A 27,336-nucleotide genomic window follows, 5' to 3' on the forward strand; every position below is an offset into this window, starting at 1 on the left:
TACCCTGAGCTCCCCCAAACCTTCTCCTCCTCCTCCTCCTCTCTGCCTCATCCCTTCTACCCTCGGGTCTCCTGGGACACAAAGCGTCGGTTGCCATGGGGATCATCCTTTTTGTGTGTGTGTGTGTGTGCGCGCGCGCGCTCCGAAGGTCATCCTCCCAAAGCCAGCCTGTGTGTTTGTTAATAAAAGTCTTCCCTCATAGGGAAACGGTGACGGTAGACTGAAGGGTTTTTCTTTGTTAATGCCACAATGTTGAAGTTCCTGAAACCCCGGAGGCTCTGTGTGTCTTGTCACGTCAAATGGAGCCGCACATTACCTTCACTTGTTTGTCTGTTTATCTGTCACTGTCATCTTTCCCTTTCTCCTCATATCCTCCTCAACTTTCTTCTCCTACCCCCACAAAGAGTTACCTACTCTTATATATGATATATATATACATATATATATATACATATATCAGGTAAATTAATATATTTGTCTGATCATAAAGATACACCATTGATGTTTTTTATTTTCCTAAATAAAGGTGATTCAGGAAGTAAACATAAAACTGTGAAACTATTATATTCCAGATTAAGATTACACACACACACGTGCACACACTAAAAATTATACACTTTTTCATGCAATTTCAGTTAATTTGATGTATAGGTGGGGAATATTTCTATAGTCAGAGGTTTTGAGGAACAGAAGGGCTACATGGGTTCAGGTTTACTGCAACAGATTAGTGCAATGACTTTGATCCATGATTCCCTCTAATAAAAGGACGTGGTAACTTCAGTATTGGAGTGGAGTTGTAGGGGGAGTGTGGATTATTATAACGATAAACTGTTTGACCTTACACTTAAAAATAAGTCTTCACATTATCAGACTAACATTTGCTGTTCTCTCGTTTCCAAATTAAAATCAAAGGCCTTTTTTTTGGGGCTGACATAATAAGTTTAAGAAACTTCTTTAAGCTCTGAAAACTGAGGGAAAATGTGCAAGTTTGTAGAGCATTGATTGCTAATCAGTTTCATTAAAAAACAATTTCTTTATAGAATAAACTTTATGTTAATAACACATACAAACATCCAGGTATAAACCAGTGTATATCATTTTATTTAAACACTACATGTAGTAAGATGCAGTACAGGGCCGCTTTTGGAGGCAGTGGCAGCTTATTAGCAATAAGCAAATACATAAATGAATACTTTGAGTTCATTCCAAGAGCACGGTCTTAATGCAAGAAAAACAGAAAATACTACATTATAATTATATGATTATTAGACACACTGTCTAATACACACAAAGGTTTAAAAATGAATCGCTGTCATGGCTCAGAGCTCATCAGTGGAAGGTTTTGCACGCGTCACGGCGACGTCACATCGCAGAACCGGAAGCGACCTGAACCGAAGCAGCCGGTTAAATCTGTAAATTATTATCGGTGCCTCATACAGGCCGAATTAAACTTTAATTAAACCGTGCTGTGTTCGAGGAGTGAAGCCCGGGCACACGGCTTTTTGTCTCACGGCGTCCGTAGTAGCGGGCCGCTGTTAAATGCGCTGTTTGAACAGGCTGCAGCATCTGTTTACAGCGGCTAGGCTAGCTAGCGTAGCGAGCTAACCGGCTGTCTTCACGGTCGGGGAGCCGGTTGTTTTAAAGGTGAAGTGACCGGCTGCTTGGAAGGAAGGTGGCCCGTCTTTGTTAATGATTTGTGGGAGAGATGATTGCGCAGTGAACTAAGGCAGACAGCAGACTCCTCAAGTATTCAGCATCAAGCTAACGTTAATACTTCAGGTAACACAGACAGCCGGGGACCAGGACATGGCCAGTAATCCCGCGGCAGGCTCTACCTGTCGGTCAAATGGAGAAAACAAACCGGGACAGGTGTCCAGCTCTGGGCGTTCATGTCGCCACCAGTCCGAGTCAGAATCGGACGCTGGCCCGACCGTGAAGAGCTTAGCGCGGCTGTGCAGCAGGGACGAGGAGGAGCGGTCTGCGGCTCTGGAGGAGCTGAGCCAGGCGGTGCTGATGTCCTTAGACTTGGACCGGCCCGGCTCGGCTCGGCTGAGTAAGCAAACTCTTCTGCATCTTCTCCGGCTGTCCAGGTCGTGTCCGCTGCAGGAGGTGCGAGGGAGAGCCACCGAGCTGCTGCGTACTGCTCAGGTAATGTGGGGACTTTTATGTTTTCCGTGTTTTCTGTTTACAGACTATCAATAACACGGAAGGAGCTGAAAACCAACTTAATGTGAACTAATTATCAACGTTTATTATGAAAACAAATGAATTGGGTGAATGATTGATCAGCAGTCATTGATAACCTTTCCAGCTGATCATCACTTATCGGCTGATGATAATTATCATTGCCACCGGGCTGCTGGATATTTCATCAGACGCTGAACTGGAGGTGATGCAAGACTGAGCCGCGGTGTGTGCACAAACAGTCAGGCCGGGCAGACACGCCCCCTCTCGGTGCCTTTAAAAACACAGCGGACACACCCCCCGAGGCTCCCAAAGCCCTCTGTCGCTTCTTGAAACCGGCAGTAAACGCCGCTTTGACGCACTTTAAATTCACTTAGCTTGGATAAGAAATATCAAGCGGTGGCGTTCGGCTACCTGTCTGACCGTGATGTCGGTGAGTTTAAACGCGTGGCTTTAGCTAAAACTTTGGCTTTTTACGCAGCTGGGACTTATGAAACATCTCTCTCCAGTTACAGCTCAGAGCAGCTGCAGTCAGAGTAGGCCTGGGCAAGTTCAAGGTGGTTCAAGCTGTCTGTGTAGCAGGGGTTTTCATTTATCTTAAAGTATTCCATATCTCTCACACAGTCTCCATGGCCACTGTAATCTAAAGAGAACCAAGAATGCCTTTTAGACTGCCTGGATGTCAAACAAACTGAAGGACATTTTTTATTGCAAAGGACATTGGACTGGTGAACAGCCTTGATGCAAGAAATAAATTCATGCACTTGTAGTTTTTATGTGCTGCGTTGGCCATTTATAGGCCGGCCTCCGTCATTGATTTTGTCTAAATTGTTTAGACACTGAGATGTTGCTTAAATCCCTTCCTCCTTTCTTGTTTGGGACATTCTTACTCTAAATAACCCCAGGGACGGACAAATAAAGTGAATTTGAATTGTATCGGGTTTGAAAATCACATATTCACAACCTACAGTTTAGTAGCTGGACTAGAGATTTCAGTAGGGGATTAAATAAATTAGAAAGATTCATAGCAAAGCAACCAAACTATTAATTTGTTATATTTGAATCTCAGTTAGGAGATTTTTCTTTATCTTTTATTCGATAGTGAGGTCGGTATATCCTGTCTTTTGGGCTGCTGGTCAGACAGAACAAGCAGATTTAATGATCTATTTTACAGTGTGGTATATTTAAACTTTGTATGTCTCCTTTTTATTACCACTAGCAACAAGGAGTTGAAGTACCTCGGGCCCTGGCTTCAGGTCCAAGTGCCTTTATTCCTGCAAAAGAGGTGTGTAAGCAACTTATTAACTAGAATCATTTTCTGGTTTTATGGACTGTCCGTCATGGAAATTATGGTGTGACATGTTTGATTTCAAAATGAAAAGTTGAAATATTGCGAATATTGTTGTGGAACCAGGCGGATTTGTCTTTAGCCATCGAATGCTAATTGATGATAATTTTCCACATGGTGTTGTCTCCATTGTCGATGTCAGGGTAGCACACAGCTGGGCTCCGTGTCTAATCCTCTGATTTTACAGAGCTTGTTGCAGGCTTACATCAGACAAATCTGTGAATAAGTATTTATCTCAGCTGTTGCTATCGCTGTCCTTTTATTATAAATCATTTCTACATAAATGTTCTGATAATCTGTTCTGTCGGAGCTAAATATTCTGCTGCAATACTGCAGTGCCTGTTGCTTCAGCATTCAAGAGAGGCAACACCAGTGTTGTGTTGCCCAAGCTGGTGTCTGACGCTGGTTTCATATGTGACTCACTCCCAAGTTTTCCACTTGAGAAAGTGTTATATCAGCTGTGGAAATTTTCTGCTTCGTAAGGCTGCTTATTTACAACTTTTAGAACAAGGTTTTCGTCTTAAATGAAGCCCACAAGGGTCCATGAGAAGAAACTTTATTCAAGTCCATTGATTTTGGTGCATCGATTCAAGCACTGTTCCAGACTCGCTGAAAAGGTCCATTATCACCCCACTTCCAAAATAGCTCTGCCCTAATGAGCAGCTGCATCGTGATAAAGTGGCTCTAGAGGTTGATGAAGTGGGAGTAAATTTAAGGTAAAGCACCACCTCGTTCCATATCGTATTGTTTACCACAACAGCCTGGGCACTAATGATGCATTCCTTACTGTGGTGCATTTGAGCTCTGTGTTTAATACCTGGCAGCCACACCTCATGCTCCACAATAGTGAGCCATAAGTGTCTGTTACCCTTGGGGCTCACCAGGTTAAAGTTAACCCGTCACTCTCTAAGTCCAGGTCTATTAACCATGGCGATTCAGAAATTTCCAGCTCTCATGGATGTAAAAACATAGACTTGTCAATAATGTTAAGAAAAAAAAAAGGAAATCTATTTTGACCTGAAGACAGTGAGTGACTCACATCATTAAGCAGGTTGGTAGGCCCACGTATTGATTACAGTCAACTGGAGGACATACATATTGGAAACTTGTGCGAAAATGTCCATTTCCTGCAGGCTGAGACATTTTTGAGTTGCCCAGTGATGAGTCAGAGTGATGTTTTCTTCCCTGTATGGCACATCTGCTTGGTTTAGTAATATGACAGTTACCCATAAGTCTCAGCTGAACCATCTGTTGTGCACAGCAGCGAAGATGGCTGTATGAGTGACAACCACACTTCCCTTGAGTCCAGACTGAGCAAAAAAAATTTCTCAAATTGGCAGTGGAAATCATTCTGGACTCATCCCACATGCTCTGTTTGCAATTTGAACCACTTCCACTTTGAGGCTTCCTTGCGCCGATGTTTAGATTAAACCGCTATGGGAACAGTTTTCTTCCTTTGGCTGTGAAACATCTGATGTAAACGTTTTCTCTTCCTCTTTAGATAATGAAAGAAGAGTCCAACCGGGACATTCTCATCGAATCTTTTCTGTCACTGGGTCGTGTGGACCATGTCACCACGGTGATGGCGCTGCACCCTGCGTACCTCAGTTGCTTCCTGAGGACCCAGCACGCGTTGTTGGAGCTGGACGGCCCCTTGCCCCGACACTGGAGACATTACATCGCCATCATGGTAAGGAAATCACAAGAATATGGTTGTTGGCAATAAAAAGTGCTCAAATGTTATTGGGTCTTTTGCAATTAGTTGAACTTCACAGCTTCTATGGGACTGGTCCACAACTGTATTTTAAAATGATCTTATCAAACTAGGTTAAAAAAATAATATATAATACCTAATGTGAGGCTGATACTGTATATTGATCTGATCAGAGCATTTTGCTGTATGGTCACTAATTGAAACAACAACAAATAAACACAGTAAACATGTTACACCTTGAAAGCGAGTAAATGGATTTGATGGTGCAAACAATTATTGAATTAGATGAATGGAAATAATGTTAATATGAGATTGTTATTGGTTTTGATCTTAGTGCTGCAAGCTCTGACACCAAACATCAAAAGGAGTTCTTTATTTCTGATCTAATTTCTACTTTAAGCTTGTACGCCTACATGATAGTGACCATGGGCTTATCTAGTGTATATTTCCATCTGTATTCATTCTGTTTGTGTCAAATGAGGCAGCAATAACAACAGCTATAAACCCTCTGAATCCTGGTTCCTGCTTTGTGAAAGGCCCTGACTCTTACCTTCATCACACTAAACGCCCAAAATAATGGCTGACCCTGCATTTTTATTTATAGAGTTTCTTTTCTTTAATAACTGGAACTTCATGGTTGTACTTTGGTTCCTGCTTCCGCTGGTGTAAACACGGTGCTGCAGTTACATTAGTATTGCTCTAATACTGTTTCCACTGCAACACGCTGTCTGGAATGAGACATACTGGGCATGTATTTGTTGTCAAATTTAACAGCTGGCAGAAAATTAGATGGATTATTTGTGGAGTAAATCTCAGTCAACGTTAGTAGGTAAATTTAAGAGGACTGCAGTGGTTAAAGTTGAGAGATATTACCCATAAAATATGACAGCGACAAGTCAGTAAATAAAATGTGTCATTATCTTCTTGAGGGGCATCCAGCTACTGTACCAAATGCTGCATTAAATTTTTATGACTCTCATCACTCATATACACTTCACATCATCTGCCTTTGTGTCTTTGATAAACTCAGAGGTTGAAGGTCAGCTTTGCTGATTCAGCCTCTGAGCTCTTGATATTTATGGACACTACTTACAGATGAGTTATGGAGCTTTGTTTTTAATGGGAGGTTTACCATCTTCTTGCTAATCTGGACTCGTCCTGATGTCTCACAGGCCGCGGCTCGCCACCATTGTCAGTACGTGGTCCAGCAGCACAGCGCCGGCTTCCTGGAGGCCGGAGGGGAGGAGAGCTGGCTGAGCGGCCTGGAGCACGCTCCCACCAAACTCCGCAGCCTGCAAACGCTCAACAAGCTGCTGGCACACAGACCCTGGCTCATTACACAGCAGCACATCCAGGTCAGACACATCACCGGCTCGCCCACTCACTGTCTGTGTCTCACTCAAACTCTTCTCTTTTGCTCATGCCCTGTCATAATATAGTAAATGTGATTTAATACATCACAATTTTGACATGCGTCCAAACTCACTCACTGACTCAGTCACTTCTCTTCTGGTTTGGTAGACGCTCAGTAGTTTACCCCGTAATGAGCAGTAAATTAATATATCGGACACTTTGTCAGCATCATTTTGAGTCATGATGAAGGGTTTTGCTTTGCCACTGTAAAATGTGACGCACAGGATTGCTGGACTTTACAGCTGGCATTTACCTTTTTAGGCCATTTTGAGAATACATAAATCTCACTATTAGATAAGGGCATTCAACTGAAATTGACACTTAAAAGAGGCAATAAACAGTGATTGCGGCATGTGCAAAAGATGGCGCGCTCGTCTATTTGTAAACTCTGACAACTTTATTAACTCTGTGGTTTTTAATTTACTTAATAGACTAACCCAACCCTAACCCGAAACAAAGGCAACTGGATTCGTTTGAGGTTTCTTGAAGATGTATCACCAGCCACTTGAAGGAGTGGTGGAATGTTTTCAAGAGACCTCAAACAAGTCCAGCTGTCTTTGTTGTAGCTATGTTTTGATATGACCTGGATGGCGGAGAATCCTCAGTCTTAAAGGCGTATCACGCAGGGCGGAATTAGTCACTAGGATTTGTTGACTAATCTTCAAGCAATTGAGTGAGGTTCTGAAATGAAGATAATTGATGACTGGGGGATAGTTTAGCTTTATACAGGAGCGGTGGGGCACTGTCTCATATGTTTATTTGGCTGTTCTCTTCCCTGCAGGAGCTGGTGTGTCCCGGGGCAGACCCTCCCTGGTCGCTGGCTGAGCTAATACACGCCGTGGTCTTGATGGCACACGCTCACTCGCTCTGCTCCTTTGTGTGGGGCTGCGGTTTAAACCCAGAACCTGACCACACTGGAGGTTACACCTTCCAACCTCCATCACCCAGCCACCTCCCTCGCAGCCCTCGCAGCCCGCACAGCCCTGCTCATGAGGACGGAAGGCAAGAGGTGAGTCATGCAGTTTCTTTGGCCACAAGTTCAGCTGTTCCAAAAATGACAAAAGGACAGGGATGAAAAGGTAGTTGGTTTAGTATCAGCTAAACTAAGTTTGTTTGTTTGTTGTTGCGTTTTTCATCTCCAGATGTCTGACGGAGCAATGGAGGTGGAGGTGCTGATGAAGAGGATGGTGGAGCTGCAGCAGCAGGAAGAGGAGTGTACACAGGAGGAGATGGCTACTCGGTTTGAGAGAGAGAGGAGTGAAAGCATACCAACAGGTACGAACACCACCGCATCACTCTGTCATTCACTTAAATGACTTTTCCTGACTCTAAACTTCCTGTTCTTTTTTTTTTTTTTTTCTGGTTTTCAGCGGTGGTACGGGGAGCCCCACCTGACCTGGTGCTGTGTCTCGTGGAGGAACCTGAGTTCAGATACGAGGACTTTGCCCCAAGAGGAGAGCAGTCACCACCCACTATGAGAGCACAGGTAGTTTGGAGCCGTCACGTTGATTATATCTTACAGATACACCACAACATCTACTTTTTACTGTGTACACTGCATTATCATCATATATAAATGTTCGATTCATTAATGTCGGTGTCTGTTGTGCAGGACTATTCATGGGAGGACCACGGATACTCTCTACTCAACAGACTACTGCCAGACATGGGCCAGCTCCTGGACGAGAAGTTTCAGGTACTGCAACATTTCACCAAATACAAGTGCGCTATAATTGAAAAGCGGTGATTTCCCGTGCAGTATTTTCTTTAATTTTGTTTTTTGAGTGAAATACTGGACAACTATAAGACTTTGATGAAACAGTTTGAGAAGGGGAAGTCATTCTCCGTTTGAACAGCTCACTCCTCATGAGCATGTGCCATATACCAAAAGATCCAAATGCGTTCACTTAATTACTTTATTTTAAGGGGTCACAAGCACTTTTGTGGGAAATTAAGTTATTGTTAACTAAGAAACAAATAATGACTTTGCAGGTAGTGAGCAACTTGACCTACCACAGGATGGCCATGCATGAAGGTGTGGACACTCACACTCTGAGAAAAGCTCTGTGGAACTACATCCACTGCCTTTACGGGATACGGTGAGTACGCACCATCAACCATCGTATGTGTGAAACCAAAAGTTACCATTTCTCTGCTGTGTGGTCAACACATTTTATCAATCTGCTTTTGCAGTTACGACGATTACGACTACGGCAGTGTGAATGTGTTGCTGGAGCGCTCTCTGAAGGTGTTTGTCAAAACCATGGCCTGTCACCCAGAGCAGACCACGGCCCGTATTTATCACGCCTACTGGAGACACTTCAGGCCCTCTGAAAAGGTACGGACGAGTTCAAACGCGCTCCTCTTCAGTCACAAATCGTTTGACATTTTAACATGTCGTCTCTCTTGCGGTACCTTTTCAACAAAGAACGAATCAATTGGCATTTCGCTGTGTCCTTTCTTTTCCTTCCTTTTTAAATGTCATCAGAGGAAGGAAGCTTTACATGCAGGACTTGAAAGTGTGTCACAGAGAAACCTGATGATAATAACCGCAATTTCCTTTCCTTTTTTCTTGCAGGTTCATGCAAACCTAATTGTGATGGAAGCCCGGCTACAGGCTGCCCTGCTTTATACTTTACGAGCCATTACACACTACATGAGATGACACTCACACATGTTAGCATTAATTCTGAGCCAGCTTTGATGATCTTGCACACACAAAACCACACAACCCCCCACACACACATACACACACACACACACACACACACACTACAGTGAATGTTTATGAGCATATCGTATGTTTCAGTGTTAATGTTCTGATGCTGCTTTGCGACTGGGATATTAGATATATTTAAGATTTGTTACTTATATTGCACTGAAGTGTATCAGGTTTCTCTCTTGAGCCTTGAGTTTTGTTTTGAATATCTTGCACACATTTCTGTCATAGAGGACATGCTTCGTGTCTGTGAACGTAGGTAAAACTAAATCATCATCATTATTTCAAGTGACTGCAGGACGTCTGTCGTTTGTCTGACAAATACAGGTCGGCACAGCATTACTACACATGCTTCTGCCATAAAGTGAGACAAAACAACATGTATTTTTTATATACAATAAAAAAAAAATGCTTTGTTATCAAAATCAAAGAATGCGTTGTGAGTTTTGTCTGAAGCTGCTCCACACATTTAACTCTGCAGTCTTGTACATGTTGAGTTTCCTCAAAAGTTACATTGACAGACCTCAAGGTGGCGACAAAGACTTTAAAATTGTGACCGGTCACTGGTTTGCCAGGTAGAAATATCCTTCAGGATGAATTCTAACAGCTTGGTAGTACACACGGTTTCATTTCTGAAATATGAAGAACAGCTCGACAACCCAAAGGCGAACAACTTCACACATGAATCTAATTGCGGTACGGGTCTATTTTTTTTTTTTTTTTTTTTTTTTTTTTTTGTAGCTACGCGGATATCACACGTCTCAGTCTTCCTGTAACTGACACTGAATGAGTCAATGTGTGGCGTCCCATCCTGCACTTGCATATCATCAAGACGCCCAGACTGCCGGTTACAGTCGGCTGAATCCGGAGTTACGGTTTCTGCAAACTTCCACATTTGCTCGAAGTAGGTATTTTTATTATTATTTTTTTTTAAACTTATACCTACAAAAACAACAAAAACTTTACTGGAGTACTTTTCCGCAACCTACTTTATCGTCAGCCTGCTGCTTGCTCCGACTCCTTAATGAATGCGGAATTAAAACTGTCTTTGTTAATTGTGGTCGGGTGGCTGTTACAGACGATGTCTAGTCCTTGCACCTGTTTGGTACATCCGCCATCATTCGTCCGCCTGCTCTGATAGAAGGATAGTAATATTCCTATTGCCCACTGCTGAATTTACTATATACAGTTCAAGCATCCGCTGCACGCGCGCCTTCCTCTGGGCTGGACCTTACTGTGCGCGTGAAGTTGCTTTCCCCGTGCCTTCCGGACGCCGCGCGCGCTCACTTGTTACTTTTTCAGAGTAGCCGCAGCAGCAGCAGCAGCAGCAGCGCGCGACTTTTCTCCGTGCGCCCCTCGAGCCACCGGACAGCGCTCCCACTCAGCTCCGTCCGCATCCAGGATTCCCCTGGATAACAGCCTCTTCTCGGCCAGGTAAGTCTCTGCTCCGTTTATCACATAATACCCGAACACCTAACAATATTTGTCATATTACTACAATTAAAAACCGTTTTTGAAGAGCTGCCATTGCTTTTCTTTTTTTAACGATTTGTGTGGATATTTCCTTCCTTTTCCTTCCTTTTCCTTCATTTGCTGTTAAATGAACTTTGCTGCTTTGGTATTTGTGTCTGGAGGAACTCGCCCAGAATCAAGACTAAATTTAATCGAGTTAAAAGGACACTGAAAGTATCGCACAGACCTACATACGTTTTATGTTTTTGTTTTTTTTATTCAGCAGTCCAACACCTTCACATCAGTGTCCTTTGCGTGTTTTTAACTGAGCGGCCGGATCACTTGTTCATTTAGGTTTTTGTGAACATCAGATAACTCTGGGGTGGCTGTTAAATAAAAGGAAGTTAGATGTCTGTGAGAAGTTAATGAAGTGCAACCGTGTAGGCCTACTTCCACTCTTGGTACTGGACAGTAACCACAGATCGTGGTATTTAGAAATCAAACAGCCAGCATTGCATTATTGAAAGAGTGGAACTTACCAGAAGTTAGTTACAGCTCCATCAATGTGGGATGCTTTTCTGCCAAAGACTGACAAGGTTTAGAACAATTATATTATTATGATATTTGTAGTGTAAGAAAAATGACAGGGTTTATGGAGGAAGCTGGGCCCTGTGTCGCACATCTTCTATAGACACATTCCCAAATTATCATTTACGCTTAAGATCTAAAACCTCTCTCCACTAAATGTGAATGTGATTTATTTGACAGGCAGGAAACCACCTTGAGGAAAAGGCCAGGCTGCCTGTTTCCTCAACATATCCAACAATCTGAGCTGTTTAATATGATCCCATGCAGGTGTCTGTTCCTGGGATGTAATCAGGTTGCGTGATCATTCATTTTCTTTAATCAGCGTAAACATTTGTTTCTACGCGAACTCTGTGAAGTTTTCTGAAAGGCTGTGAAGGAGTTTTCCTGGAGTCTTTAGGGTTGGATGAGGAAAATGGCGATTAGGCCTCTCAAGGCCCGGACTTCATCACTTCCTGTTTCGTTACGAGGTCAGTTCCTGTCTTTAGCCTTGGGGCAAGGCAGGAAGGAAGGGGGTGTGGAGATGTTTTTAATGGGGGGGGGATTAGAAATGGACATGACCATCCTCATGCAGTGTTCCCGTCAAGCAGCCGGGATCTCCAGCAGGTGAATGTTCTCGAAGATGAGCTCCGCTACAGTCTGATCTTTAGGATGTCAGCTGTGTCTAGTGCGATGAGTGGCTCTACATGTTTTCACGACTTGAGGAAGTCTGTTGACACTCTCAGAAATCATCCTTGAGTTCTTCATGTTTAAGAAGTAAGATCACGTAAATGTTCGTAAATGTTCATGTATGTAACAAGACAGCTCAGTCCTCTCTATGTGGAGGATATGATGACATCATGTGGAAACAGGACATCCTGACAACCGAGACACCTTACTTTTCCACTGCTCCTTTCCAGCTCCGTCTCCCTGTCCTTTCTCTTAGAGAGTGTGTGTGCGCACTCTATGAGTGTGTGCGTGTTAAGTGTGTGAGGGTTCGGTGACAGCTTGCTTCCCATTGTCCTATCATTCCTGTCCCGCTCACATTCTGCATCCTGTGGAGTTTCCTGCTGATGAGGGAGAGAATCGGAGAGAGAGAGAGAGCGAGAGAGAGAGAGAGAGAGGGGTGAGAGAAAGAAAAGGTAAGAAAAAGAGATGAGGAGGAGGAAGGGTGGAGAAAGTCTGAGCTTAGAACAGAACTTGAGTAAAGAAAACTAAAACACTACAGATCTAACGATCTCGTATGTGTTTGAGTGCTCCTGTGTTGCTACAGTGGATTTTCCCGCTGGGAGCAGCTTATCTGTAGTCCACTGTGCAGGAAAGGGTGTGTCATTTGGATTTGGATGTTTGTGAGCGTGACGATGGTGATGGAGGGCGGTGTTATTGTGATTTTATAAGAATGCACTGAATGTGTGCTTGCGGTTTTTGAGTCGGAATTTATTTGCTTCCTTATATTGTTTAAAGTGAACAAATATTCTGTCCTGAAGTTTTGGAAAGTAACTAACTAAATTACTGGTACTCTGGGTACTTGTCGAGTACAACTTTTGAAGTATTTTAATTACGTATTTCTATTTTGTGCTTATATTCCTATATATTTATATAAATTTGTTGATCGCTTTGATCAGTTTATTACATATGATAAATTGTTATACATTGTACTGTGAAGGAAGTAGTTAAAATGAGCCTGGCCTTAACCAAGCTTAAGATTAAAGTGCTGCTTAGCTGCATGTTCATGAAACCATAAATAAAACCCCATTGACGGGGGTATTTTTATAAAGTGGGTTCAGGAAACACTTTTTACACACTTCGCTGTGTTGTATTTTCATGCTGCTTTCATGCTTTTCGTGCTGTATTTCATTTTGAATTATTATTCGATCATTCAGATAGACAAAGCAGATTCTGTGCTATGATGCGTTCACAATTAAACATTTTGGGAAGAACTCTTAGCGCTGTGTCTGGCGAACACCAGCACCAGGGTCACCGACTCTCTGGTTGTGCCTACATCATGCTATGGAGGTAGCTTTTCACAGAAGCTGTTGAAAATTAAGTGACGGATGAACGCAACTAAATATAGAGAGGTTGACAAAGCGTTGACAAAACAACATAGGGGACATCTTTAAGAGGAGCCCGCCCAAAGCACAGACCTTAAGATGCTTCCGTCCGGTCTAAGCAAGCTTGAGAGAATCTGCCTAAATACAGATGCAAAAACATCTTGAAGATAGCCATCCAAGAAGGCTCCGACATGTAATTGTTGCCAAAAGAACTTCGCACACTAGCAAATTATATCGTCAGAATGAAATTAATGAAATAAATGAAAAAAAACTTTATTTACTTGAACGGTGCAATTTTATTAGTTTAAAATGAGCTCAAAATGTGAAGGGGTCTGGACACTTTCTGGATCTACTGTTTCCTCTATGCTCTGACTACTGGACAATATGAGTCCAGGCCTTTCACTGTTGTAATGGACGATATGAGGAACTGCGACTTTTAATTATTGTGACTTTTAAAATAGCACAGTAGTTTCTCTGTTGCTTCTGCTCTGTAATAGGTTCTACTTAAAGGGCTGATTTGCTAAATTACCAAACCGACATGCAGCTGCATGCTGTTCTGAGTTTCTGGTATTTCTGCGGCTTCACCGCATTAAAAGATAATGTCAAAAAATTCAACTCTTCCCAGAGACGCTGCACATGTTGCACAGCTTTTAGGAACAGTCTCTTTGGTAGTATTTCCAGAGAAAGTCGTTTTCAGCCGAGCCTGTCAAACATGAAACTGCATGTGGTGCGAAAAAAGAAAAGATGCTTAAATGTCAAAATGATGTGAAGACTGAAATCTAAAAATACTGTATGTGACTTATTAGCCTGCGCTGTAGAGGTGCCTTTTGTTGTAGACAGACTTATCACAAACCGACACCACACACCTCCCCACCAGAGGAAGCAGCTTCTGTTTCGCGTATTATAATTATTTTTTCTGGTATTTACCAGATGCTATAAAAATCAGCTTTGACAGTCACCAGCCGCTCACTGTAACAAAGTTAAGTTTTGACGTAACTGCAAGATACTTCAGTGGAATGAGTGTGATTGGGAAGTTAATGTTTTCGGGCGAGGGGCACCCCTCCACCCACAACCTTTCATCGTTTAATAGTGGATGTGTTGTGAAGACTTAATGTTTATGACCTGTTGTTCGTACAACATCGTATTTCAGACAAGTTGAAAGGCAGTGTATGCGTCTATATCGCTAATCTTAAAAACTTCTTAAATGTGCTTTATTCGGGCTAGATGTAATTCTACGTTATTTGGTTTGAAGAAACAAAGAGGAACTCAGACGGCTCTTCACTACATTCTGGTTTTTAGTATTTACTCTGGTTCATCTGACACAAGCACGTAAAAAGTGGCAACAAGTGTGCAGTGAACAAATCTACAGTGCAACCCCCACTGTACCACTCAACAATACAACTGCACGCCCACACACTCGCATACACTCACACTTTACTCTAGTGCGTCTAATGTTTGAGGCGGATTGAAACATAAAACCAAATCATTGCCACAAAGCACACGTTGGTGTGAGGAGAACTTACAGTCTCTGGTTTGTGTTTCATTCTGCCCCGCGACAGGTGCTTGCTTTGGGCTGTGTCGCTTTATTGAAGTATGAATTTATTTTCATATGTTATTTTTTATTTGTCACAAACACTTACGGCTAACATAATTATTAGACGCTATGTATGATTTATGACAACTTCTGCGTGCAGAGAGGAAGACAGTCAAGAATATCTGGTCAACAGGAACCTGTATGAGAACAATGACTTGTATTGCCGCCCTGACAAACACTCCCCAGTGTGTGCGGGAATACTTTTGTGTGATTGTGTCAGCCGTGTCTGTGGTTATCTTCTAATCCGTGAAAAAAGGAGAAGATGCGAGAAAGGTCAGCAGAAAGATAAGGATGAAAGAGAACAGGCATCTTTTGCGCCGTCTGTCACTTCTGCATTCTGTGGCTCATCAGAATAAGAAGGAAGTCAGCAGCAAGGGTGGACAGAGGGAAAATGAAAGGCTACGGGCGGAGGGGTGTTGGCACTGAGTAGAGTACAGCAGCAACAGGGAGGAAAACATGTGTGTGTTGGGGGTCTTTGTTGCACTGCAGCTGCTTTGTGTGGATGTGTGTGGATGTACTCTGTCCTGAGTTTCCAGGAAAAGGGGGGAGCCTTGTGAGGGGTGGACAGGAAACCCTAACAGGGCTAACTTCCTGCAGCTCTCATGATGGCCAGCCCGATAGTGAACGAGTGTGTGTGTGTGTGCGTGCGGGAATCTGCACACGTGAAGCTTTTGCATATTTTGCTCTGAGTGAGCGACAGACTATTCTGGATGTAGCCCATAATAGCTTCTGTCGCTTTACAGATTTTCAAGGAATTTTGAGGAATTTCAACAGATTCAGCGCCGTTCACGAGGAGCTCGGCTCTCTATTTTTAACCGTAATAAATTAGAATTACTTTCGTTTTTTCATCCGTCACTGCCATAACTTGTATTGTTCTTCCCCTGTGTGACTCCCCCCCCCCACATTCCTCAGTATAGGTGGGGTTAATGTAGCCTAGAGTCAGCTCGAAAGGTTGCCAGTTTGCAGCCGTTTGTTCAATTTTGTGGACTTATACTGACAGGTGTTTCTGATATTTTGTCGACCCTGTTATAATCAAGGAGGGTAGACTAAAGATTCCAAATGACCATAAGGGTGAATCAGAATCAAGTCAATTATTTTTTCTGACCAAAATGCCGTAAAATGTTAGTAAACACAGTTCCACACAATTTACCAAAAATCCAACATGACATCATCTGATCACTCAGTTTGTCTGGGCATCAGTCCAAGGTCTAAACATATTCAGTCACATGAGACAAAGAAAACCAACAGATCATCACATTTAGAATCTGGAATGAGATAATTCTTTGTTAGTTATGACTTAACTTGTCATCGGGGGAGTTCAAAAAACAGCTGCTGAACACAATAACCTTCACAAAGGTAAGGAGTTATTGGTTATTATATTATAACGACATTAATTAAAATAAATCATATGTGCAGATTAAACAAACAAGATATAGCATGTTAATTTCTGCACTGTTGACTTTGTTTGCTTGTGTTAATATCTGAGACACGTGCACCAGCTGTTTCCAGACTCGGTGTTAAATAAAGGTCCAGCGTGTAGGATTTGGGAGGATATTTTAGCAGAATGAATATATGTATAAATCTATAAATGTATTTAAAGTTATGTTTTTATTAGTGTGTAATCACCTGGAGCTATAAATTGATGGTTTTTTTTTAGCTTACAGTGAGCTATTGATATCTACATAGGGAACATGTCTTCTTCCACAAAGCCCTTTGTGATGCGCTGCCATATTTCTACAGTAACCAAGAACGGACAATGCAAACACCGTATTTAGAGAGGACATGTCACATGTTTACATTCAAGTGGCAGCCAACAAAGATTCCCCTACGCGCTTGAAAAGAAGATCTGGGTGCAATCTATGATCTCACCTAAATCTGTCACACTGGACCTTTAAAGTTTAGCTAACCAGCTGCCGCTTCTAGCAGCTTCATATTGGACAGAAGAGCAATTCGTACAGGTTATCTTTTGCATTAAACTAGACGTCCCTTTTAGTGTCACCTGGCCAACTAAAGAAAGTCACGCACTGAGAACGGCGCTTGGCAGTAGGGGTTTAGGTTTTCCTGAAGAGATCAACATGAATGTTGAACAGGAAAGCTGATGTTGATGACTGTGCAGGGGTCTCCTCACGCAATGAAAATGTTTTACGGTCTCCTCTCTCTGCGTGTTATTTCCTCTTGATGTTGCTCCAAGCTTTTGCTTTGTCAACATGTTCTACTGAAACAATGTGGCTCCTTTGAAACTGGAAGTCAGGATTGCGTACGTGTGTGTCCATCAGCGCGATGATCTTTGCGAAACACGTTTCAGAGCAACAGTGGCAGTCACTTTCTTTCGTTTACCCCTGTCCACTGGTGACATTTACGGGTTTATTTCACCACACACACCCACACACGTTCAGGCGCAGTCACACAGCTGGTGACCAGAGAGAATGACTGACTGCGCCATCTCAGAACAGCAAAGAAAAAAAGGGAAGTGGCTAACCTCACATCTCTCTCTGTCTCTCTTTATCTCGGACCGTCTCTGACTCAGTTTTTTCGAACTTCTGTCTCCTTGTGTCCGCCTTCATGCCTCTCTTTCTCTCTCTCTCTCTCTCAATTCACGCTTTACTGCTCTTGAGCCTTTCTCGCACATTCTCCACCTTTTTCCTCTCTGGCTCCCTGCCAGTCATCCTCTCTTTGCCCTGCTTTCTCATTCCAGCCCTTGTCACTCACCTCTTCCCCTCCTTTTTTTTTTTCCAGTGGCGATGGTGACTGACAGATGATCTGACAGAGGAAGACATCAGGTGAGAAAAAAAGTTAACTTCTCTTCCCACCTTACCCCCACCCCCTCTTCTTCCTCCTCCTCCTGCTCGAGGGAAGTTCAGTTTTTTATCTAAAGTTAGTTACTTCTCTCTTCGCAGTTCTCTATAGTTTCTTTTTTCACCCCCTCTATGTTGTTAATGTGTTCTACTTTCACTTTCTACCAGCTTGTGTTTGGAGTCTCGGGTACAGACAGGATTTAGAATAACTTAGTGATTAATTCTGATATTATTTCATCCTATATAGTTAATTAAGCAAGTGATGTTGTTAAATGCATGTTGTTTACTTCTTCACGCACTGTGCTACACAGCCAGTGGAAACAGCTCTAATGTTACGTCACCTGCGATGATGCAATTTGACAAATCATTAGGGTCACAAGTGGGTTACAGTCGAGGCTTAAAATGTGCAAACTTAGAAACTGGGGATGTGAAGTTTGAAACATGTGGCGTCTAAATGCTGCATTCAAACGCAGCATTGGGAGCTATTCTCTCAAAAAGTAGAGAAAATGCCACTATAGGTCAGACTTCCTTCCTGGTGACTTTAAGCCACCTTTTGCCTTCCACCGAACAACAACTTACCTTTTAAAATGAGTTTGTGTATCGTCTGTGTTCACGCAAGCTTTCACCACTCACTGAGACTAAACCCACTGTTAAGTAAACTTCATGCACATTCTGTGTTTTGTCAACACAGAAATGCTAAAATGCTAAAAATGCAACAAAGCAGCCGTGGTCTTTTCTCCAAATTAAATACGACATTAAGTTCTGACTTCATACCTATGATGTGTATTGAACGCTGCATAATGAAAAATTAAGTGTAAGGCCTGCTATTGACTTTAAATAAGATTTTTCTCAACCTCTGCTGTTGAGTGCTCTGTTCATTACAAAATAACGCCCCTAGATCCAGATTGACAGTTAGTAAGCGCCAGATTAAAATATAATTCATTGTTTCTAACACATTATAATACTATCACTAACTATTTTGCGATTGATTTCCTGTTTTTACACTAGCTTAACGATAATTCACAGAGGAAGTAATGGTTACAATAAACTGGCTACACTGGCTTGACTAACATGTCTAATATGTTTGTTTGTGTCATTGTGGAGGGTGTTATCATTATCCATTATCAAACAGCAATGAAGAGAAGACAAACAGTCCTGTGTATTTCACCGTGACCACTGCGTGATGTTACTGTTACTTTCACAGACGTCGTCTTCGTGCTGGTTATTATGGGGTGTACCTGTTGCAAACAGAAGAAGCCTGCCAAAGCCATAGCAGCATCAGCAGGAAACTTTACAGATCTGTGTCCTAGCAATACAGATGGAGGGTTGTCGCCATCCTCTCCCCAGGACCATTTCTCTCCTGACCCCACCTCGGTCATCCCAGACTACAACAAGCCCAACATATTCTCGAACCCTAACCCACAGCGGTCCGGAGGCATAACATGTAGGACCAGAATCAGACCACCGTACAATATTTCTGAACGTTACATCTGGAAACTGATCATTCTCTCATTGTGCGTCAATGCAGGTGGTGGAGTCACTCTCTTTATAGCTTTGTATGACTATGATGCTCGTACTGAAGATGACCTCACTTTCCAGAAGGGAGAGAAATTCCAAATCATCAACAACACGTGAGTACCAGTGTACACAAACATAACTGCACTCAAATCACATGTGTTGACAGATACTGTTTTCATACGAATAAGCACCTCTGATAGGGCTGCAGTAACGCATAGAAATATATTAGTCATTAAAACAACAGACACTGTGGATGTGATCTGTGTTAAATTGGATCAGTTATGATTTCCGAAAGGTAATTAATTTTGTTTGCATACATTAAACTCCGCAGGCTGCAATTAAATGGCACCCATTAACACTGCGAACTGTCAGAGGTCTCAGCTGCTGCTGGCAATGACGACAAGCTTATGCTCTTGAAAAACATTTTGCTCTGCATTTTGTTGATTTATGTGATGATGTTTTCAGTTAAGTTTGCAGCTAGCAGAGGTGTTTGGAGTTACTTTCACGGCAAACGTTCACACACAGTCATCTTCTTTTTCAATCTTCTGCTTAGTTTCTTGGAAGTGGTCTGATTGGTAAACTGCTTTACTTTTCCTGTGGGCTGACTCGTCTGACCACTGTGGCTGCTGACATTTACAGTATGAATGTGATGTTTTGCATCTCTCAAACCAAACGTTTATGTGTGATTTTTGTAGAGAGGGCGACTGGTGGGAAGCTCGCTCTTTGGACACCGGCAAATCGGGTTACATCCCCTCCAACTACGTAGCTCCTGTCGACTCCATACAAGCCGAAGAGTGAGTACACACACACACACACACACACACACGAGCCCAGGCACAGTAGTGAAAGCCGTGTTCGCTCCAGCACTGACAGTTTAAGCTGCACAATGATTGACATGAAGTCTGAAGGCAGAGGTCAAGTGATGTGAGCTGTTGCTGTGGTGACACATGTGGTGTTGTCATGGTGACAGGTGGTATTTCGGGAAGATGGGGAGGAAGGATGCGGAGAGACAGCTACTGGGTCAGGGCAACCAGAGGGGAACTTTTCTCATACGAGAGAGCGAGACCACCAAGGGTGAGGCTGTCACACATTCAAACGCACCTTTACATTTAAAAGTGGCTAACTTCTCTGAATATACAAGCTTTCGACTGTTCCCTCTGACTGGCTGTCACTTTAACCCAATCTATGATTTTCTGTCCTTCCTTCTTCCTCTCAACTTCCTACATGTCTTTGCAGGTGCGTACTCTCTGTCCATCCGTGACTGGGACGACAACAAGGGAGACCATGTCAAACATTATAAGATTCGTAAATTAGACAGCGGTGGCTACTACATCACCACCAGATCACAGTTTGACACTGTGCAGCAGCTGGTAGAGCACTACACAGGTAAACAAACAAAAAACAAATTCATCCTCTTTTTTTCAGTCTTTCATTCAGTGTGTTCATTTTGCAGACCTCCTGCTTTTAGGGCTTTAAGCCTAAATTTGCTTTGCTTTGTTGCATTGTAGTTCAACAAGCGCTTTAAATCTCCTACGGTTTGTACTGAGTCGAGGAGCCTTCTGTGCGACATGGCGGTGCTTGCAATATTTCCTTTTTATACTTTGACTCCGCCGCAATTGTTAACTTCTCTTTGTAGTCTGAGCTCCACTACAACCAGCTACAATATTAAGATGATGCTTACATGTTGTTGCATCAGAGAAAATAACCTACTGATGTAATATAGGTGTTAATTTGTGAGGGTACGGATATGCCTAATGAGTACTTAAAATACATTTGCCCTTTTACGTAAGTAAGAACCTCTAAATACTGACCATTTGTGACTTCTCAAGCTTCATGTGGAGTTTGTGTGACAAGAAGGGTTCACACCACAGACTGCATGGTTCACTCCCTCCACTTCCTCTTATCTCTGTCAGTGTAAGTCCGCCCCCTAGTGGCGCGCACTGATTTAGGAACTATCCTGCACTTTGTGATCATCAAAACAACCTCAGAGATTTGACAATATACTGTACAGCATAGCAGTTATTATTAACTACACTGACCCTGTGCTGCTTGTTTTGTGTCTGCTCGTGGTGCTGATTCTGTTTATGACTGTTGTGCTGAACTTTCTTTGTGCCTTTGTACTTTATAGTTCGCTTGTCAATTGCATAAGCACATAAGCAACCTGTCTCGTTCTTTCTGTGTCTCTGCCCCGGCTCTGTTTTCTTTTCCCCGTCTGTTTGTCTTACCTCTCTCTCTCAGAGAGAGCAGCGGGACTCTGCTGCCGTTTGATTGGCAGCTGTAAGCGGGGTATGCCTAAGCTGGCCGACTTATCAGTGAAGACCAAGGATATGTGGGAGATTCCCCGCGAATCTCTCCAGCTGATTAAGAAACTGGGCAATGGGCAGTTCGGAGAAGTCTGGATGGGTAGGACTGGTGGGGTTGTGTTGAAGGAGGAAGAGGTAACAGCGGAAGCACACCTGAATAGAAAAATGTTGAAACAGCAGCAGGGACACATAACATCTGTAAACTTGTTGTGGAGGCCTTACCAACAGTCACTGTAAAGCCCTGTTATCTGTCTGTGTTGTCTGCCTATACCTTCAATAAAAGCACCTGCGGATCAGATCACACAGGCATCGAAAACAGGCATCCGAATTGTAGTCTGCAGTAGTAGTCTCAGACAAATGCTTTAAAAATATGCAAGAGCCATCTTCAAATGAATACAAATTAGTTCATGTTTTGCATTCAGGTGTGCAGAGTTGCTTCCCTCCTCCCCCGTGGTTGCATGTGCATGTTTCATCATCTCACCTCATCTCTATGTCACCCCCCACCCATCTTTCTTCCATCTTTCCACCCCTCACAAACCCTCTTTTCTCCCATTTTCAATCACCCGCTCCTCTTCTCTCTTTCCTTCATCTCCACCCTCTTGGGCACCTACTGTACTTCCTCCTCTTCCTCTTAGGAACTAATGACGGGCTGTGTTATTACCTGACACACCCTTGTCCCAACTCCACCCCACTCACCTTGGGTCTTGGGCGAGACGCCTGGGAGGTACCGAGGGAAACGCTGTCCCTGCAAAGGAAGCTAGGACAGGGCTGCTTTGGGGACGTGTGGATGGGTGAGACTGACACTGCCAGCCTTCGTAGACTTAGAGGGAAACCTCTAGCCCTGTCGTTTGTAGCATCCACTGCTGTCCTGTAATCTAAGATTGTTGCTCAGTGTCTGGCTGTGGATGACCATTTATGTCCAAGTGTGTAAGCAAAGTTTGTTTTTCCAATAAATCACACATAAGCAATTCCCACAGGATGTTTTTGCAGTTATGACCAATTTCTGTCAAAGCTGTCATAAAATTTTCCCTGACTGATTCTGAGTGTGTTGGGTTCCTGAGCCGTGCAGTTTCTCCCCGAAGCCAGCCGAGCTCTGTGTCTGTCCATGTAACTCAGGTGCTGCTGGTGTTGATGTAAGACCAGAACCCCCCCCCCCCCCCCCTCCTAATCTCACCCTGTCACGTCATGCATGCTTTCCAAAATAACATATGCATGCACCAAAACGTTTGACCACACACGTCCGTTTGTTACAACACATCATGCACCCTGCTCTTTTATATTTATCTGTGTGGTGGGTGTTTCCATTTGTGTAGTATGTACTGTACATTTACATGCAGCCATCACCTCATAACTATAACAGGAATATTGGTGTGTGTGCTTGTGTGTGTCTAAGTCTGTATGTGCACTAACAGCCACTTGTCTGTATGCCAGGCATGTGGAACGGCACCACCAAGGTAGCGGTGAAGACTCTGAAGCCAGGAACCATGTCCCCCGAGGCCTTCCTGGAGGAGGCTCAGATCATGAAGAGACTGCGTCATGACAAGCTGGTGCAGCTCTACGCCGTTGTGTCTGAGGAGCCCATTTACATTATCACCGAGTTCATGAGCCAAGGTATCATACTGAATGAACTGTCACGACTTTGACATAATGTAGATATGAACTGCTGCCCTTATAGTGAGTGGAAGCCTCCCTGGTGTTAAACTCTTAGATGTGAGTCGCTCAGGAATTTGACAGGTGTTGTTTTTCCTTAAATGAGATGCGTAGTTGTAAAAGTTCGCCAAGGACACACAATCTCTCAATTTCATTTATTCATTCATTCATCCTCTGTAACCGCTTGTCCTCTGGAGGGTCGCGGGGGGGCTGGAGCCTATCCCAGCTGTCATTGGGCAAGTCGCCAGTCTATCGTAGGGCATCTCTCAATTTGTCAATTCAATTCTAGTATAAAACTAATAAATGCACAATAGAAATACAAAAACAAGATTTTTTTTATTATTTTCCATTTTAATCTCAGTAAAATATATATTTTGATAATTATGCTACACATGGTAGATTTCTTTAATTGAAGTCCTATCTTGTATAAAGATAAATAAATTAATAAATTCTGCCTGTGCACTTGGATCAGAACTGAGCCCAGAAATGATACATTTTTTAACTGGCTACCGTCCTAACTCTCATCTTTTTCTTAGAATTACATTTTTGAGATGTCCCAAAAATCTGACAAACAGGAGCAGACAAACAACAGTCAACAGAGAATGAATTTACTCAGCACATTAAAAGTTTGGCAGAAGGGTGGTGATAGGGGAACTGTTTTGTAATGAGGGAGACCAGAGTTCAAGCCCCAGTGCCTCCCTTACTGGACAGAACACTGAATTCTGACCAGTTCCAGGGATTGTCTTTGGTTCTCTGAGCGTGACGTTTGACTTGCCTGGTGTGACCTGGAGGCAGACGAAATAATTCTTCAGCATTCACTAAAAACAAACAAGAAAAGAGGCTCCACTAAAAGAAACTCCTACAGTTTATAAAAATGATACTTGACACTCTCTCCATGATGTACTGTGTCAAGTTGTGTTGACCACATTAAGCATACGGGGCTACCATGATCCTACTTGTGCCTCTTTTCTTTTTCAGGAAGTTTGCTGGACTTCTTGAAAGATGGAGAGGGGCAGAGCCTGAAGCTGCCTCAGCTGGTGGACATGGCTGCACAGGTGAAGACGGACACAAACACGCACTGGCAAAAAGAAAAGTGTACACATTCACTATAGAAATGAGAACCTTTTTGTCTCTCTGGGCATGCAGATTGCAGCTGGAATGGCATACATCGAGAGGATGAACTACATCCACCGTGACCTGCGCGCAGCTAACATCCTCGTTGGAGACAATCTGGTGTGCAAGATCGCTGACTTCGGCCTGGCTAGGCTCATTGAGGACAACGAGTACACGGCTCGACAAGGTACCGGGATGTGCTGTGAGAAAGACAAGGAGAAAAGAGACGTGCTTGCACAATGTGCTGATTAAGTGTGTCCATAGGTTTATACATAACCTCATAATCTCAATTATGTGATTATTCATCTTCACCGTGTTGCCATGGTTTCAGGGGCGAAGTTCCCCATCAAGTGGACGGCTCCCGAAGCTGCACTGTATGGACGCTTCACCATCAAGTCAGATGTCTGGAGCTTTGGCATCCTACTAACTGAACTCATCACTAAGGGACGCGTTCCATACCCAGGTACTAGACCATATGTTTGCAGTATTTCAGTTTCACATGCATTATTGGCAGTGAAGATTCTCCACAATAAGGCGTTTTTCTACATTAGAATTGAGCCACTATATGGAAAGGTAGCTGCAACTGAAGCAGGGCTGAAAAGTTGGCTTACATTTTCACACCAAACAAACCTCATTATAACTCTGCTGGTCACCGAGCAGCTCCACTGGAGACTTCATGGCTTAAGCGCCTTGCTCAATAGTGCATCAAAAGAAAATGGAGAAGGAGGGATAACCGCTTCTTAAGCACCTGCCACCCCGCTGTGTAAATTAGCATGATCGCTCAGTTTCCTGTTTATACTGTATATGCTTTTACACTCATTTTAATGGGTGCAGCAAATCACAATATTCTTGCAAAATGTTACTTTTACACCAGGAACAGCTGATTTGGAAAAATGATGTTGATTGAAAAATAGCAGTGGATTTTCTTTTCTTTGTTTTGCCACATACATTTAAAAATTTGAAACATTTCCGGTCTTACTGAGATCAACAATCCCCTCTACAGAACTGCTATAGTCAACTTAGAAGCACCATCTGGTAATGAAACATATTATAAAGATTTATTATGGATATAAAGGGAAGATGTATATAGGGAAGATGGCTCACAACTCACAGAAGGTGAGAAGAAGATTTATCAGCAACACAAACAGTATCATATAATAAGAAATAATACACAAAAATTACATAAAATGGATAAGAAAATACAATGATGTTCTAACTATTAGCCAGTAAATGACAATTATTCTTAAAATTCAAATGGTATACCTACTTTTTAAGTAACTACAATGCAAATATTTCATGAATACTTCGCTGACTGTGTTATTTTCGTTATTTTATTCTCCATAGCCAAAATGTGCTTAGTCGGTCATTTTGTCTCCCATCTCTCTTTAGGCATGAACAACCGTGAGGTGTTGGAGCAGGTGGAGAGGGGCTACCGGATGCCCTGTGCCCCGGGCTGCCCCGCCTCGCTCCATGAACTGATGGTGCAGTGCTGGAGGCGGGAGGCCGACGAGAGGCACACCTTTGAGTACCTGCAGTCCTTCCTGGAGGATTACTTCACCGCCACAGAGCCGCAGTACCAGCCCGGAGAAAACCTGTGACCGCACATGTTTAGGACAGACATGGAGCAATTAAATGGAAAGAGACAAACATGGACACAAGCATACAAATACACCGACAGGCATGCTGTAGAAGATATGCATGCTTTCAGTGTATTTGATGACATATACATACATATCATTGCCTTGTTTTATTGTTTAAAGACAGCATCCATCCTTTGGTCGCTGATCACTGCAGCCTGATCAGGACAGACCGGTTAACAATGCTCAAGAACAGAGTCGGAGCTCTTCTGGTCAGGCCTTGCAGAAATGTTGCTTTACTCTGTAACCATGACAACAAGGAACTGAAAGAAGATGTAGATGGTTGTGTTGGGGGCTGGGGGGAAGTCGAGTGGGTACATGATCTGTTCAGCTGCCATATATGTTCAGGTCCTTTGATTTCTCTTTTTGAGAAGAGCTTTCAGTAGATTTACTGTTTGCCTGAAATAAATATGTTGACACAGATTTGATGACAGGTGCAACAGGTTATCAGACAACATTTTAAAATACAGTCTGCATTAAATGTCAGTGAACCTCATGGACCGGGGTGGACCTAGATTAGTGTGACACAAACACTCTTTTCATCCTTGTCATGGGCCTTAGATAAAGAGACTCCTGGAACTGGTTTACGACCAATATGTGCCTTAAAGTCGTCAAATTACATTTTAAGTACCTTTAATACTGCATTAGAAGCGTCTATGGGTTGGTAAGGAAAGGCTCTCTATTTGTCTTTGATATTTTGTATGGCAATTTTGTAGGAATTGTCTCTTTGTTTGTTGTTTTAATTTAACTCAGATATATCTGCACATCACAAAGAATTCTATATCTAATTAACATGTATACAAATTTCATGCATTGGGAGGGAAATGTGAGACATAAAGGAAAAAGAGGAATGTGAGTGAACTGCAGAAGGACAGCGATTGAAATGAATGTTTTTTTAGACACGAATGTAACCTTCATGTTGAGTTTCCCCTGTCATTATTGCAATAAAGATCAGATACAGTTCCCAAGTCATGGCATGTCTCTTATTACATATATGTTTGGATATTTACAATGTCTTATTGTCTAAAAAAATGTAGATTTACATTTAGTAGATTCACTAAAGTGCTTTCATGTTACTTTTCAGGGACTAATTTTGTACATTTTGCAACACTTAATAGAGTTGAACTTACAGTTGTACTTCCAATTTAAGATCAACTAAAATGTGACTGGATTTAAAATTAGGATTCACCAGTGTAAAACTGAGAAACCTATATAGTGACTTTTTCTTAAACATGATTTTAATAGCAGACCAGCTGCTAGCAACTAAAACCACTACTCAAT

The 27,336-nt window shown here is 42.7% G+C and overlaps 2 protein-coding genes across 4 annotated transcripts; both read left to right on the top strand.

Annotated features, from left to right (window-relative positions):
* The first annotated feature begins 1,369 nt into the window (after positions 1–1,369).
* On the top strand, positions 1,370–9,817 carry sesn2 (sestrin 2). 2 transcript variants are annotated; one of them, XM_084563579.1, is made up of 11 exons: positions 1,370–2,148; positions 3,404–3,469; positions 5,034–5,222; positions 6,419–6,601; positions 7,441–7,668; positions 7,802–7,934; positions 8,030–8,145; positions 8,272–8,355; positions 8,652–8,758; positions 8,853–8,997; positions 9,238–9,817. In XM_084563579.1, the coding sequence occupies exons 1-11, from the start codon at positions 1,807–1,809 to the stop codon at positions 9,322–9,324; spliced, it is 1,680 nt and encodes a 559-aa protein (XP_084419705.1). In that variant the 5' UTR covers positions 1,370–1,806; the 3' UTR covers positions 9,325–9,817. The 2 variants fall into 2 exon arrangements, with proteins under 2 accessions (XP_084419705.1, XP_084419706.1); XM_084563580.1 differs by lacking the exon at positions 1,370–2,148 and adding an exon at positions 2,238–2,617 and having other exon boundaries at positions 9,238–9,814.
* A 392-nt stretch (positions 9,818–10,209) lies between these two features.
* Positions 10,210–27,027, top strand: yrk (Yes-related kinase). 2 transcript variants are annotated; one of them, XM_084563251.1, is made up of 13 exons: positions 10,210–10,812; positions 17,776–17,819; positions 19,039–19,278; positions 19,363–19,465; positions 20,048–20,146; positions 20,323–20,426; positions 20,589–20,738; positions 21,591–21,755; positions 23,087–23,266; positions 24,284–24,360; positions 24,452–24,605; positions 24,750–24,881; positions 25,808–27,027. In XM_084563251.1, the coding sequence occupies exons 3-13, from the start codon at positions 19,062–19,064 to the stop codon at positions 26,014–26,016; spliced, it is 1,590 nt and encodes a 529-aa protein (XP_084419377.1). In that variant the 5' UTR covers positions 10,210–10,812; positions 17,776–17,819; positions 19,039–19,061; the 3' UTR covers positions 26,017–27,027. The 2 variants fall into 2 exon arrangements, with proteins under 2 accessions (XP_084419377.1, XP_084419378.1); XM_084563252.1 differs by lacking the exon at positions 21,591–21,755 and adding an exon at positions 22,291–22,446.
* The last annotated feature ends 309 nt before the right edge of the window (positions 27,028–27,336 follow it).

The sequence above is a fragment of the Chelon labrosus genome, assembly GCF_963514085.1.
Source record: "Chelon labrosus genome assembly, chromosome: 16".
Lineage (NCBI taxonomy): Eukaryota > Metazoa > Chordata > Actinopteri > Mugiliformes > Mugilidae > Chelon > Chelon labrosus.

Bases quoted from the DNA above. Each gene is read 5' to 3' on its own strand.
- sesn2 (XM_084563579.1), top strand. From the start codon at position 1,807: ATGGCCAGTAATCCCGCGGCAGGCTCTACCTGTCGGTCAAATGGAGAA. The intron at 2,149-3,403 runs GTAATGTGGGGA...TATTACCACTAG, and splicing joins AGCTGCTGCGTACTGCTCAG to CAACAAGGAGTTGAAGTACC. The intron at 8,998-9,237 runs GTACGGACGAGT...TTTTTCTTGCAG, and splicing joins ACTTCAGGCCCTCTGAAAAG to GTTCATGCAAACCTAATTGT.
- yrk (XM_084563251.1), top strand. From the start codon at position 19,062: ATGGGGTGTACCTGTTGCAAACAGAAGAAGCCTGCCAAAGCCATAGCA. The intron at 20,147-20,322 runs GTGAGTACACAC...TCATGGTGACAG, and splicing joins GACTCCATACAAGCCGAAGA to GTGGTATTTCGGGAAGATGG. The intron at 20,739-21,590 runs GTAAACAAACAA...TCTCTCTCTCAG, and splicing joins GCTGGTAGAGCACTACACAG to AGAGAGCAGCGGGACTCTGC.